At 39.1% G+C, this 15,775-nt stretch overlaps 1 protein-coding gene across 1 annotated transcript in view; it reads left to right on the forward strand.

Annotated features, from left to right (window-relative positions):
• Positions 1-15,775, forward strand: part of cntn4 (contactin 4) — a 159,983-nt gene that overhangs the window by 107,945 nt on the left and 36,263 nt on the right. Inside the window, exons 9-11 of the mRNA XM_031280507.2 lie at positions 1,295-1,434; positions 7,043-7,172; positions 7,981-8,131. Coding sequence (XP_031136367.1) covers positions 1,295-1,434; positions 7,043-7,172; positions 7,981-8,131 — 421 coding nt within the window. The remainder of the gene's footprint in view (positions 1-1,294; positions 1,435-7,042; positions 7,173-7,980; positions 8,132-15,775) is intronic.

Below are 15,775 nucleotides of genomic sequence, written 5' to 3' on the forward strand. Positions count from 1 at the left end.
CTAGTCTCTAAATCCACCTCTTTTTATCTGTCTCTTTGCTCTGTGTTTGTGAACACCCACACTTACACATCGACTACATGCCGAAGTTGTAATGCGCAGAGATAGTGTGAGGATACATTTGCAGTTATTGAATTTCTCGCTGTGTTATTCTGCTCAACTCAAAGGCAAAATATTGTATAGCAGAAGCCAATTAGAACAGGATTTGTACTGTTTCTGAAAGTCTCCACAAAGGTCAGTCCTTGAGAGTGGCATTAGGTGAGATCATGCAGAATGGAAATGTGCGGTCAGCCATTACTCTCGTCCTGCCACTGGCCTTGTGTGATATAGGATGAAGGTAGCTTGACCTACACATCATCCCCAATGTACAGAGCATTAAGCAGAGAGAGCTTTACTGATCCAGTTTTATGTCCCACTTTTTTTGGCTTGATCATTAACTAACCTTGAGTTACTCGCATGACACAGCAGGAATCAATTCCCCCTGCTGTATAATTATACCATCATTAACTCACATTGTATTGAATGGAGTGTTTTTATGGCACCAGTAGCCACCCTCGTGTGTATGGATCTGGTTTTCTTCATTTTTGTTTTTGTAAAAGCGCACTATGTTACTCAAAGAAACCTTAAAAGGAGAACAGTGATAACACAAAAAGCAATACATGTGGGATTCAAAGTTCCGTCACTAAAATTCAACAAAGAGACTCAAAGCTGTCTTTTAATACACGGAATAACACTAGAAAATATATATACATTTTTTTTTTTTTTTTTTTTTTATAATTATTATCTTTCAGTTAACAGAAAATATGTCAAAATCTCCAGTAACATATGAATCTATATGTAATTTATGTTAAAAGTCAACAAATACTGATTGTTCCTTTATTCTATTCTAATTTGTGTTGCCCCTTGCAAAGTCAGAGGTTCCTCAAACAGAAAAAAAGCTATTTCTGCTTTTATTTATATCAATCTAGGGAATGTGACATTATGGATAACTTAGTTAACATGCATAGATGCTCCGTATATAGCTGTATAAATGCATTGACTTCATACCCATGTTTAGTTTCCTTCATAAAGACCTAATACTTCATGATAAATAATGACGATAATGATAATTTGAATGTCTTAGCGCCGAGGGCAATGTCCTTTTCTGCATTGTCGTTCTTTTGTCGTTTTGTCTTTCATTGATGGTCAATTCTAGTGTCGTTTTAGGAGAATATTGAAAACAAAACCTTAGATAAGCATATAAACACAATTCATAAGTCGACAAGTTCAGTTCACTCTCACATTTTTATGTTTCCAGCCCCTCCTCATCTCATTGAGAAACCCCAAGATGTCCAGAGGCTCATTGATGACTCGTTGGTGTGGGAGTGTAAAGCCACAGGGAAGCCAAAGCCTTCTTACAGGTGGATGAAAAATGGAGAGAACCTGGAGCCTGCAGAGGTGAGATCTGCCAAGCGCTAGCGTGCATGTCTTTAGAATTGAAGATAAAGTTCCGCTCCCAAGGTTGGACTTACGACAGCAGCTTTGGCACAGATGCATTCTCTGTGTTGCTGAATGAAGAATGTGAGCAACCACGTACTGTATTTCCAAAAGCTTTATTGTGCTGTTTGTTCAAGCTTTGCTGACTAATTACCATGCATTATTGTCTTCTTCATTACAACACATTGCCTCTTGTGCAGCAATACATTATGTTATTCACTCCTGCAAAACAGCATTTATTTCAAAGGATTTGGACTGTGTCTACTGTGCTTTGCTATGCTAAGAGACTAAACACGCTAAGTATTTCATGCTAGTCTAGAAAGCACAGTGATGTAAGAGCTCTAATCTTCTGTTTAATCTCTCTTTGCCAAGTGCCGTTATTAATCCTGTGCCACATAAAGTAAGATTCTTTATATAAACACAGTATATATTACTTTTATTCTAGCTCCCTGCCTCCTCAGAATTCCTCAACCCGTAAAACTCGTAAAATACTGACGCTTGGTCAGTGACTCTCAGCGTCAGATACCGATGCAAAAATCACCCTTTAGCATCTGTATGGAATGCACCGGGCAGAGTAGCTCGACTGCAGCGCTGTAAGAAGAGCGAAAATTGTATGAAAGACTGAAAATTTGCGTAAGGAGGATTGTTGGGGTGGTGGATGGGTCAAACAACACAGAACTTTCACCCAGGAGACCGGGGTTTGTGTCCCGTCCTTCAGTCAGTCAGTCAGTCAGTCAGTCAGTCAGTCAGTCAGTCAGTCAGTCACTTTATTATCCCAAATGGGAAACTACTTGACACTACAGGAGTGAAAGATAAAAAAGAAACACATTTAAGCAACATACAAATAGAGGCAACAATACAAGACATGAGTACAAAAAAGATTTCCTGTATGTAATACACACAACACAATGTATCATTACTGGAACAATCTCTAAAAAGAAAACAAAAAAGTACTACATTACATGTGCCAATTAAGCTGAGTTATTGCACATGAGACAAAGGAGTTTTTACCCCTATTGGTCTTGAACCTAGGTACTCTAAATCTGCGACCTGAGGGGAGTATTACAAACTCAGAGTGAAGGGGGTGGTTTGTGCAGTCTAATATAGACCGCAGAAGTACTTGCTGGTCAAAGATAACCATCAAGGGAGACTGTGGGAAACCTATCACCTTGCCAGCCACCTTTACAATATGGCTGAGGTGGTTTTTGTCCCTGATGTTCAGGTTACCGTACCAAGCAATCATGGCAAAAATAAGAACTGATTCAATGAAAAATTTATAAAATAAGGACATAATTTTCCTATTTACATTAACAGTGTTTAACTTCCTAACGAAGTACAAATGTTGCTGTCCCTTCTTACAGACTGCATCACAATTCACATCAAACTTCAGGTTTTTATCGATGACGGTTCTTGTCCCGCATGTCACTGAAATGTACATTTTGTAACCCCACCCACGATCTTTTCCTAAACCAAATTGTCCCGTTCTTGTGCTTCATGTCAGTTAAACGTACAGTCCGACCCAGAGCGTCAAAAAGTGACACCAAACAGCTAGGTGCTAAAGGAGACTTTTGGCGTTAGTAACCAACGCCAAAGGCACCTGACCACGCGTTGCTTTTTGACGCACTCGGAGTGAGATTGTGTTGAAATTCCCACAACGATGAGAAATGAACCTACTGCGGTTCCAACCAGCCTATTTGTACATCTAACCTTATATTAACTCAACTCTGTTGTTGGTGTTTGTAAAAAAAAAAAAAAAAAAATCACCGTCATATTGGATTATTATATTGGATCCTTTAGCCAGGCTGTTTGGAAAAGATTGATTGGATACTGAGGCACAGCTTGCACCTGATAAATAAACAGGCATTATGTTAATTTGCTTCATTATGCAAAAAAGGCGACAAACACACCAGAGGATATCGATCAGTACTTGAATGTTATACATGTCGTTGGAGTGAACCCAGTCTGTTGTTACATTACTAGAGGCAACACTCTGCACAGCAAAGCCTCTTTCTCATAAAAAAACAAAGTTGGCTTGCTATTGGGGAAGAATAATCAACAATCTGTTTAGCCAATGGCTAACATTTTTATAAAAACCTTTTATAATGTAACACTCTTTTGTTTGTTTGGCAGCCCATCTGTTTAATTTGTGTGGGGGAAAAAATTGACATTTTAGTTTCTCTTATCAGGTAGTTTCTTAAAAAATAGTAAATATTGGTGGCATTCTTGATGGGTGATTTCTCATGCATACTGTATCATCATTTTTTTTTTCTTTTGTTAATGTGACCTTGTTTCATTCTGAACTGAATACATTCAAATGAAAACACAACTGTCTGAAAAGATATCCTCAAAAATAGGAGCAACTACTAACACACCTCGCCACACTCAGCCATCTGGATTCAAAGCAATGAATGTGTGATTAAAGGTTACAATTGACTGTGTTGATTTTTGTGCTTCAGACGTCCCTCAACATAAATATAATAAATGGAGAAATTCAGAATGCATGGGTGAATGGATTAATCAGCAAAGGTGTTACATTGTTTGAAATGCCACCATTAACCACAATGGCTTAATGAGTGGAAAAGGGAAATGTCAACGATGTAAGGAGCAGTTAGGAGAGGATGCACCATTTCTTTTTATTTATTACAGTGAATCAATTGAGACCTTTCTGATTGTATAGTTCACTGGAACTTCTGCTGACAGTTTTATAACTTTAAGCAACAGAAGTAGAGCAATCAATACGTAACAATAATGAACTTGTGGGCCATATCTTTTCCTTTTTAAAATTGACTATGCAGTACAGTATTTCTAGGGATTCACGATATATAGAGCTGATTATATGTGCATTCAATTATTCAATGTCAGTCATGTAAAATATTTAAGAACCCCAACTATTTCTAGTGTTTCACTCTAATGATAGTACCTCTCAGACTGGTTCTACAATCATTGGGCTCCTTGTTGGACAGCCAGTTGACTGCTGTGTTCTACCAGTATGACTATTTCAGATGCAGCTCTTATAGATTATGAGACTCCTGTTATTTTCCTACGTGATGCTTTTTACTGCTCAATGTCAAAATAGCAATGGTTTATTTCACTCTCTGCTGCTTTATTGACAATGGCCGCAGGATTAAGTGGATGTGCAATTAAAGAGAAACTCCACCGTTAAACAGGATTTAGTCCATTTAAAGGCGTGTGGGACCACCAGACAGATGGCTTACAGTAGTGTATTTGAACTGAGGTGAGGCCTGTTTGGACTTTAATGTTGCAAAGAAAAACTCCCGCACACTGTCTAACTTGAAACAAATAAGGCAGAGATTTGCCTGAAGATGGTCCAGTACCAAAACGGTGCCTATTATTAAAACTTAGCAAGTTAGACAGTGTACGGGAGTTTTTCTTTGCATCTCTTGACCTACTTGTCCACCTCCTACACACATGTCTCACATTGTAGATGGACAAAGTATTTTTCTGTACTGGGCTGTAATGTTAAAATTAAGTACTGTACTTAAGTACAATTTTGAGGAGCTTGTACTTTACTTGAGTATTTACATTTTCTGCTACTTTATTATACTACTTCACTACAATTCAGAGGCAAATATTATACTTTTTACTCCACTACATATTTTTGAACTTGAGTTACAAAATATAATCAACAAATGAATAATGATGTATACTTATGGATAAAGATAATGCACAAGCTATACAAGGCATTGTATAAAGTAAGAAAATAAACCCCACCTTCCAAAGCTGTGACATGAATGTACACATTAATGCATCAATGATTATAATTCAATAATATAATAGTCATTATTCTAATATGGGCCATTCTGAATGATGGGTACTTTAACTTGTAGAATTGTTTTTTACTTTTACTTTTAAGTTTAAAAAAGAATGCAGTATTTTTACTCGTAACAGAGCATCTCTACACTGTGTATGGTACTGCTACTTTTACTTCAGTGAAAGATGTGAGTACTTATAACTACTAGTAATTCTAATGAAGTCCACTGCATGCTTATTGCAAAGCCACTATTGAGCTTAGTTCCTGTCTACCTGCAGTTCATTCTTACTCAGGCATGTGTAGTAGATTCTCCAAATATCTGTGAATAGATAGAATAGCAGATCTCTTTCACAGTGAGCACTGATAATCTTCTTGTAGTCAAATTTTCCTTTTATTGTTTATGAGATCAAACTGGTCGTATCAAAATCCATTTCACTTTGCTTTGCTGTTTGATTCGTTTTTGTAGAAACAATAGAAAAACGATAATTAGCCACCTTTTCCTTATATCCACAGTATTGGATTGATATTGTCGTGATTACATAAAATGCAGCCTGTTCAAATTTTACAGCTTTAAAATTACAATCACACTCACAAAGGCTTCCAGTAATTAGTCATTCGGAGAAACTTAACTGTAGACAGCAATCTAAACCATAAAAAGCAATTCCTTCATCCTTCCATTCTTTAACATGTTTTTGCAGCTTTATATCAAATGAGTCAACCCTGTGTTGCTGGCAAATGACATTGCCAATCATTTTCCTTCAGCATAAGGCGTACAGATGGTCCCCCCAGGTCCCTGCATGAAAAACTGCTGATTTGAGAGGAACGTCATGCTTAATTAATAGCAGCCGTAAACGGCAGTGCTTTCCATGCACAGACGGATATACGCCACCATTTGCCTCCCTTGCCGGCAGGGATATTCGCCCCTGCACATCCAGAGCCGCAGAACGTTATGGAAATTCAGGCACAACCACAGGATTAGTTTGTGATCTTTCAGTCAGGACAGTCTCTCTTTTCATGTGACAGTACCTTAATCCCCTGCGACTGGAGTTCAGGCCGCTCAGACACCCCTATGGAAATGGGTTGTAATGACATTATGGTTGAGCCCGAGGAAAACACAGGAGATGAAGGGCACGAGGAGGCAGAACCTGACACAGTTGCATAGAGATGTATGAAAACTGCTCAAGGATTTAATGCTGTAGTGAAAGAGCTGAGTGAGAGCCCAAGATCAGAGAGATAAACTTATATTGAGGATTACATGTCCAACAGATGCACTGATCCTACTGAGTTTAGTTCATCAGGCCCAGCCGTCCTTAAATATATCTTAATTTGACGGCTCAATGACAACCAAGATTTTTCCCGCAGGCAGGCAAAAAACGATCCAAACAGATGAAGAGGTGGTACAGCTTGACCATTTACACAGCACTTAGTATGTATGGAGCGTACCTATCAGAAAAGCAATTTTCCCAATGTATTATACCTCAGATGTTACGATATTCCTTCCCCTCTTATCCCCTCCTCCTGCTCAAGGGGAAACAGGCCCTGTGGTGCAGTCTGAGATATAAATAGGGCATGGTTTTATTCACTCTCATAAACATGCAGATTGATTAGGGTCATTTTCTGCTAGCCTGCCTCCATCCACCCAAGCCTTTCCCTCCATTAGTGATGAAAACCTAGATTTATTGCCACGTCTGTCACTTCCAGACCATAATTCACTAGCCCATTGGCTGGCTGTTTTTATGCAGATGAGTGCTGGGAATAAGGCATATTACATAAAGGCATGTGTCTCTATGTCCATAGGAGCGCATACAGGTTGCCAACGGAGCGTTGTCAATCAGTCGTCTGACCCTGTCCGACACAGGAATGTACCAGTGCGTGGCTGGGAATAAGCACGGCGAGGTCTACTCCAACGCAGAGCTCCGAGTTATAGGTAAGGCATTGGCTTTGTGTGTGTGTGTGTGTGTGTGTGTGTGTGTGTGTGTGTGTGTGTGTGTGTGTGTGTGTGTGTGTGTGTGTGTGTGTGTGCGTGCGTGTGTGTGTGCGTGCGTGCGTGCGCGTGCGTGCGCATACATTAGTTCTCAAGTTTTTGCCATCTTCTTCATCTGCTTAATACCACCGGATGACCTACGGCCTCTCTCTTATTGGCCAATAATTGAAAAACATTCATTGTAAGATGAATGCGTCCGGCTGACAGTGATGTATGCCAGAGCTGCTCTGTTCACCAGCCTCGCCCATCTGCCCTGCCAAGCCTGTCACCCTCCACTCTGGGCAAGCAGTGGCTCTCATTCACTATTCATCCAGATCATGTTGCTGATAGGAATCATGCTCAACACACCCGAGTGTACTGGTCAAACTCAAGGTGGCGATTCAAAAAAAGAATGTCAGGGACAGTATCTTTTTAAAGCCAGGGGAAGTTATTAGATGGGAATGCTCACTTGGTAAAAAGCTAAAGAACAAGACATTTCTGTGTTTACTGAGGATAATAATGAAGTTGCATTAATCTTTTCATTATAAGCATTACTATTTAGCTTTTTGATTGCTAATTATTCAAATTGTGTAATCTAGTGTCTTTGAATTATCCACGGCAATAATGCAATGCAAATATGAACTCATTTTACAAAATGGTGAAACAATGATCAGCGATTAAATTTATATCTGATAAATTATCAGAGATAATTTAGGAAAGGAGGTGTGAGGCTTCTACAAACACAGGCTTTAATATGCTGCTCTTGTCTCAGCTGTTGCCCCAGATTTCTCTCACAACCAACTGAGGAGCCAGACGCTGGTGAGGGTTGGAGGAGATGTGCTCATTGAGTGCAAGCCCAAGATGTCGCCTTGGGGTGTGATCTCTTGGCGCAAGGGCAGCGAACCACTCCAAGAAAGTAACAGGTAACGCAACATTTACACACATTGTTCTGCTTTTACCCCACTGTGAGGCTTGACTTCTCCTCGCTTGTGTTCTCATTACTTGTAGCCAGGTACGGATCCCTGTTCCCTGTGTTCATATATATTAATACAGACATGTCTTGTGCTAAAACAACACTCGCTCCTTCCAGATGTTCTATCTTTTTCACATTTGAATATGCAACATTCAATTTAAGTCATCTTTGACATAATGTTGCACACAGCTGGTTGCAATATTGACGAGAGTCCCATATGATGGGAAATAAAATCAGCAATTCGTGCATCACATTTTCACTTCTTCCTTGATTCAAAACCTCCCTTCTCTAAGCATTAAAACATACATTATGAAGGGAAGGTACATTTCCCTAAAAATGATAATCTACTGTAGAGTGAAATATTATATTTACTACCACAAGATATTTTGTAAAATTATTCAAAGCATTAATGGCAACAGACCTGAGGCAACCTAAAAGCTGGATTTTTTTTTCACTTTATCTGTTTGGCTGTTCAGACAGACAACACAGCAGGGGTGACATTACAAAAAAAACTCAGCCAAAACAAAGCACGGTTGTCCAGCAAACCTGACTCAACGTCCACTGCAAAGCAATGCAGGATCATCTGGCAAGGTGGTGCATTGGCCAATCAAATACTGTAAGTGCAAGCACACGTGCCTGGCAGGTTACTTTGTAGCATGACCTCTGCATTTGTGACGTTTACTTCACAATCGTTTCTACAAAAGGAAAAAAAAAATTGCGTCCGTGATAACTTTAAAGCATTGTGAAATCCTGTCTCATAGTATTATAAACTGTGTGTAAAAGTGAACTGTGCGGTGTTTTGGTGTCCGTTAAGCCTTCAAAGTTGTGGATCTTGTGTTCAAACTGACCCTCCTGGTTCATATTTCATTGTCATTAGCTGAAACAACACATACCTACCAAAGAAGTCCCTTTGCCTTGTTTAAATTCAGGGCTGTTTTTGGTCTGAAAGCTGGCTTTACTCTGCTGCAAAATAGTTACGCAAAAGGGGGCATTGCCTAATTACACCATAAAAATTGTCCCGTATAGTTTGATGCCTTGGTGGCGCAGGGGTTTATGATTCTGTCCATGTAATTGAAACATCCCCAGGTTTGAGTCTGGCTAAGGACCTTCCCTTCCCTTTCCTGTCACATCCCTACTGTCCCCTATCAAAAAATAAATAGGGCAAAATATCCTCATAAATACTTAAATTCTTTATAGGGATGAATTGACATCTGTACACCAGAATATTAAATTTTTAATGCAATCCAAGATTGCCATGTCCATGTATTACTCAGTCAGAAATTCAAAAGTATTGAATCAAGGTATACTTAAAGCCTCCAGTCACTGTGGCATGTAGTATTGTTGTATGGAGAGATTTTATATTCCTGCTCGCTGGGGATCACCAAACAGACCGGCTGCTGAGTAAATTCAAAGTGCTAATCAGGTACGTTTCACCTCAGTGGGGGTATGAAAAAAGGCTCCAGAAATCAAATCATTCAACTTCTGACACCAGGTTTCTGTGGAACAGAGGGCAATCTTGGCATCCTGTCATGTTTGACCCCTGAGATGTGATATGTGCATGTGATAACTTTAGCCAGTGTTTGTGTGTGTCTCTCTGAATGAAGTGGGAAGTCTGGCCTGGTAGCCTCATTGCAGGCAGGGGTCATCCATTGGGTGTCACCACTCTAGCATGACTCTGCTCTGACAGCAGGGCTGTGTGCACAGTGTCTTGCCAGGCTTTGCATATATACAAAGCGGTGTTATTGCTTGTCAAACAAAGTGGCGCGGAATTTGCATAGTGGTTTCGCTGCTGGTGCCCTTCACTCGCCCTGTGCCACTTCCATCACACATTTCAGCCTCTCAGCACCTGGACCATTTTGATTCTGTTTTGAATTCATAGCTCGGATTGATTTCACATTTGTCTTTGCATTGACGTCCTCTTGAAGTGATAAATGAAATGGCAGTGTCTGTCCCAATGTTAAATAGACGCTTTGTGATGCTTTATATTCCTGAAATTCTACCACTGTAGGTACTTGTTGTTAGAATAATTACATTATCAAAGGATAGACGGAACCACTTTTATGACCTCCAATCTGGATTCAGATCTGCTTACTCCACTGACACATGCCTCACTTATCTTTGTGATTACATCAGACAAGAAAGTGAAAAAGGTAACTATACTGGCATGGTGTTACTGGACTTACAAAAAGCATTTGACACAGTGAACCACTCTATTCTTTTATCCAAATTGAAATGCATGGGTTTTGGGAAGGCTTCTTTAAAATGGTTTAAATCATACTTATCAAATATGATAATTGATATAAGAAATCAAATTTGTGATTTTGATGGAGTCCTGTCTGAACCCATGAAAATAACATGCGGTGTACCCCAAGGCTCGATATTAGGCCCTTTATTATTCCTTATATATGTAAATGACATGCCAGCTGTAGTCAAATGTAAGTTGTTATTATATGCCGATGACTCATCACTACTAGTGTCTGGAAAAGATATCCACCAAATTGAAGACACTCTTAGTGAAGAGCTTAAAAATGTCATTGCACCTAGGGAAATCAGAGTGCATCCTATTTGGCACCAAACGTAAGCTACAAAAGGCACCTGTACTAAAAGTCACATGTAACGACAATGAAATTGAAGCAAAAAATTCTGTTACATATCTAGGTATTACATTGGATCAGACACTGTCAGGATATTCCATTGTAGAGAAATTACTGAACAAGAGTGCCTGCAAATTGAAATTCTTATACCGTAATACAAGGCAGTTTGACTCCAAAATAAAAAAACTTCTCGTCTCAGCACTCATTCAATGTCATTTTGACTATGCATGTTCAGCATGGTACAGTGGTCTGACGATGAAAATGAAAAACAAGATGCAGATTATGCAAAATAATATGATCCGCTTCATACTGTCTAAACCTTCGAGGTATCATGTGGGAAGAAATGAGTTTAAGAGGGTTGATTTTTTGCCTGTCAAGCTTAGGGTGGAACAACTTAAACTCAATCATATGTACAGTATTATTAATGGTGTAGCCCCAAAGTATTTGGGTTTTCAGATTTTGATGGTACACACTCAACATGCCCATGAGACTAGGGCCAGTGTCCGTTCATGTAAGGTGCCATGTGTGAATAGTGAAGCAAGAAAATCGTTTTTTTATACAGGAATTATTTTATGGAATAGTCTTCCACTTCATATTAAAATGGCAGCAACAAAAAGGGATTTTAGAGGTAAAGTTAGGGTCTACTTGTGGAATAAAATAGACAATTAAGTGAAAATAAAATCTAGACTGGGGATAGGGTAATTTATTACTTTTGTAGTTCATGGTGTTTTATCTGGTATTTTGATGTGTAGTTTTTTTTTTATTTTTAATTGTTTTAACTTTAGAAGGACTGTATGTGTTTTTGCATGTGTTGTATGTCTCGTTTCTCTTACATCAGGGACCATGTTGGAAACAAGTGTTTTTCGCTTTTACATGTTATCCCTTTCTATATCCATAAATAAAACCAAACCAAACCAAACTGAAGTTATAATAAAGTTTACTTTACTTGCAAGTAGAATCAGTTTACAGTACTCAGCACAAGTACAGAAAGTGACTGCCGTAAGCCTCAAACAGTAGCTTATTTATGTGTGAAATACAATCATAACAGAATTTGATGTCGTCAATTGTCTATCTTGTCAGTTTAGATGTTGTCTCCTCTATCTGGTCAGACTCGATGGCGTCCCCTTTATCTGGTTAGAAAGACGCATGTTCTGTCCTCGAGCCCCAGTCAAGATAGCCAATGACTCCATGTTATCTTGTGGGAACTAGTAGTGTGTTTTCTTACTATGCAAATAGCTTAATTTAACAGACAGAGTTTAATAAATGACAAGAGGGAAAATATGTATCATCATTTGCCTAACATATGTCCTCCAGTGCTCTCACTTATTCGTAACTAAATGACCAACTGATGTGATAAAAAAAAGTGTAATTAATTAATTACCCTGAAATAATTAAAATGAGGGAATTCTTTTTGTTGCAGCTGTAACTGTAATGGATTTACTGCAGTCATTTAGTTGAGTTCTTTGGGGCACTAAGAGAGTCATGATAATGGACAACTAGTTGATGGATTTCTTTAACTCTCTCTTTGTTCAGTTTTGAAAGTCTGTTTAATGTTCAGAAATGTGTTTTAATGCTTTTACATAAATGATAATTGGCTCAGACCACCTGTGCCGCCGCTCCAAAATTAAGAATAAAGAAGCACGGATCTGAAATTAAAATTCAACATTCCCAGCTGTATCGCATTAAAAGGAAATCTTTTGACCATGACGCTGGACTGTATTGCCAGCTAGGAAGTGGAGCAACTATTTACAGCGCTTGAACATGCCAGAGCTATTAAATGTGCTGATTACAGCTCCCCCTTACTCTATTTCCTATCTATTATCTCATCTATTTCTCTCATCTGTGACATACACGCATGCACACCCCTGCGTTGTATGCCACACTATAAAAATGTCCAGCATCTGTTGTGGTAATCATTAGAACAGTTTTAAACGACTCCCCAATAGGTCGACTATAGTATCCAACCATATCCTGCTGGTTGTTTTGAAAACCGTAAGACTTTGGTGAAAGCAGCCTGCTGATGCAAATGAGTGAACTGCAGATGATGGAACAACATCCTGGTTTCACACATCAGCTGTGTGATAAGCATGATTGCTGTATTTCTTGCTTGTTTATTGTATTTTTTTTCTTTCTGTACATATTAGGCCCGGATAAAAGAATTGTGTTTGTAAGCATGCACAGTCTGTGTACGTGTGCATGTCTGAGCTGGTCTGTTTAGTTATGCTGTACAGAAAGGTGTAACCTCAGAAGAGGTAGCTGTGAACCCCTTTGGTTGAAGATTAATTGCCTTAATTGCGTTAGCGCTGCACAGTGGCTTCAGCGGAAAGGGAACTAGTGTCACCAGCTGGGTAATCCATCTTCATAGCGGCAGCCCCCTTTATTTCTGCAGAGGACCAGTGCAGGGGGGGGGGATGTCTTATCTACCCCAGACAACCCTGCAGGGACGAGGTTTAGATGACATCAGCTGGAACAAAGCAGCTGAGAGCGCAGAGCAGGTCTTGCTGATAAGTGTGTAACTGGGCCATGTCAGCCATGGAGAGCAGCCTAAAAAGCACACCATTTCAATATGTCACTGGCAGGAGGAAATCAAGTTTGTTAGGGGGCTCACAACAAACACACTCAGTCAGCTGCTGCAGGATGTGCTGACGTCCCGATGCTGCTCAACACCATATTTTAAAGACTGGGAGTACAGTATTAATATCTATCGGCTTTGGCAGTCATGCATATATTTGTGCTGGATCTTTTAATCCTTTGAAGACTGTGTTTACCACTGGAAGGAGGCATTACAGTGCTTTGGGTGTGGCTGGGCCAAACCCCCTCACTTTTGTTTTCAGACGCAACATCAGCACAGCAGACACATGTTGCCTTGTTGCGTGTTGTGGTGCACATAACAAAAGAAGAGGATCTAATGCTTTAGTTTACAAAATACGTTATTTATACATAGCCTTAATTGTTTTGCTCCTTAGCATTCTTACTCCGGTCCCTTCCTCTCCTCCCCCAGGAGTGAGAAATCCAGCACGCCCCAGGTATCCATGGCAATTCCATTTAGTAAGTGCGGTCCAAAAGGTCATACATCTAAGAGAGGTTTGAGATATGGCAGTGTGATGCAAATGCTTTATGCTAAAATGTTCTTTTCTTTTATTGTACTGAATTTCGAGGTTATGCATCATACCTCTCAAAAAAGGTTTTTAGACTGGGGGGGAGGGTGGGGGGGGGAATATGAACCCTGCTGGTGGCTGGATTTCCTGGGCAAGCAGAATTTGATCCTCTATGTGTATTATAATTACTGAGGGGAGATGATGCTCCAAGAACAAAATGCACCTGGCAAACTGCTTCCCAGTCAAAATGCCAGTTGGGCTTCCACTGTGTCCGTAGGTGCACACATCACAGATGACACACAATTAGGGAAGCAGAGATTGTGAAATTCTGGGCCGAGACCCATGTTAAAAATAACAATTTGTCCTATAGCCAATACTGATGTTTAGTTGTTGTTGTTTCCCCTTTTTGTGACAGGGAAATGAAGAAATCCACATTATAAAAAATAACTGAACTGTTTTAAAGTCATCTTTATTACACTATCTATAAATGAGCACAAATTCAATTATACAAATTTATGAACCAACCTTAATTATATCCTTTTGTTACATGAAAAATAACTGCTAGCAGTCATTGTGCACTTGGGAGTGTACATTTGAGTGACATCTTTGAACAAGGTGAGCACGGAATCTTGTTGCCAAGGAAACATCTGATCAAAGTTGTATCAGTTCTTTCTTACCCAACATTAGTGGTTTCAAACAGCGAGAGATGTACAGTCCCAGGGCACATAGAAAGAAACATAAAGGAAGGATGCTAGCGAAAAGAGGGGGAAACTAGAGACGGTATATAATATCTCCCAAATATCAGCAATGTTAAATTCATATACCATGGCTAGTCTTTGTAAAGCTGTCAGAACCTTTCCTGTATTGAGTGCAAATGCAAACTATTTGCACTGCAGAAATTAAACTACTTAGTTTAAGTAATCTCCAATGTAATAATAGTTTATATTTCTTACTGAATATTAGGGGTGGGGGGTGGGGGGGGGGATCGATACAGCATACTGTGATATTTTACTGTATTGATACACAGACGCCAATTATCGATCTTTTATTATATATGCGTTGGTCAGTTTGTCTGCTTGACAATCCCCATTTTGCAGCAATAAAGTTGAAGTGAGATGACCAAACATTTATCTTTTTAGATAAAACAGATGACACATTTTCTTTTTGGGGACATCATTTCAAATAAAAAAAATTAAAGTTGGAAAAAAAGGCAATAAATTGCAATGTATCGCAGAATATCGAATATGTTTAAAATCGCAATAATATCGTATAGTGACGTAAGTATCGTGATGATATTGTATCGTGAGGCTTCTGGTGATTCCCACCGCTACTGAATATACAAAACACGTAGTGAGATGTGAAAATTAACAAGGTGTGAATATTTTGTAGTTACAATATTACCTTCTTTTATTTTTTTTAAATTAAAAAAAAAAAATTATTAAGTAGATAAGGTTAGTCCTTGATGCATTTACTAAAACCTTGTCTACTACAATTACCGCCTCACTGTTGTATGCCTCCTCCAACTAATCAAGTTGCAGTTTACATCCATGTTGGTCCTGCCTCTTTTAATATATGTAGTAAGGACTTTTAAGGAATTCAATAAAAAGGTATTAGGTGTATTTTTTGTCAAAACATGGATGCTTCACACACATCTTCAACCTGGCAGCACAGATCTTTGACCACTAAATTCTAATCATCATCCTTGAGTCCAAGTGGATGTTTGTGCCAAATTTGAAGAAATTTCCACAAGGTGATCCTGAGATATCCCGTTGTTACCACCTGGCTCAGGGCCGGCAACAAAAGGGAGGTCACACACAGATAGATCAGTCAAAAAGTAGTTTATTTATCTAATTAGACATGTTAACACAACCTAACTAAACACAAGCTTAATGGTGGGGTCTG

Source organism: Sander lucioperca, chromosome 6 (genome assembly GCF_008315115.2).
Source record: "Sander lucioperca isolate FBNREF2018 chromosome 6, SLUC_FBN_1.2, whole genome shotgun sequence".
Taxonomy (NCBI): domain Eukaryota; kingdom Metazoa; phylum Chordata; class Actinopteri; order Perciformes; family Percidae; genus Sander; species Sander lucioperca.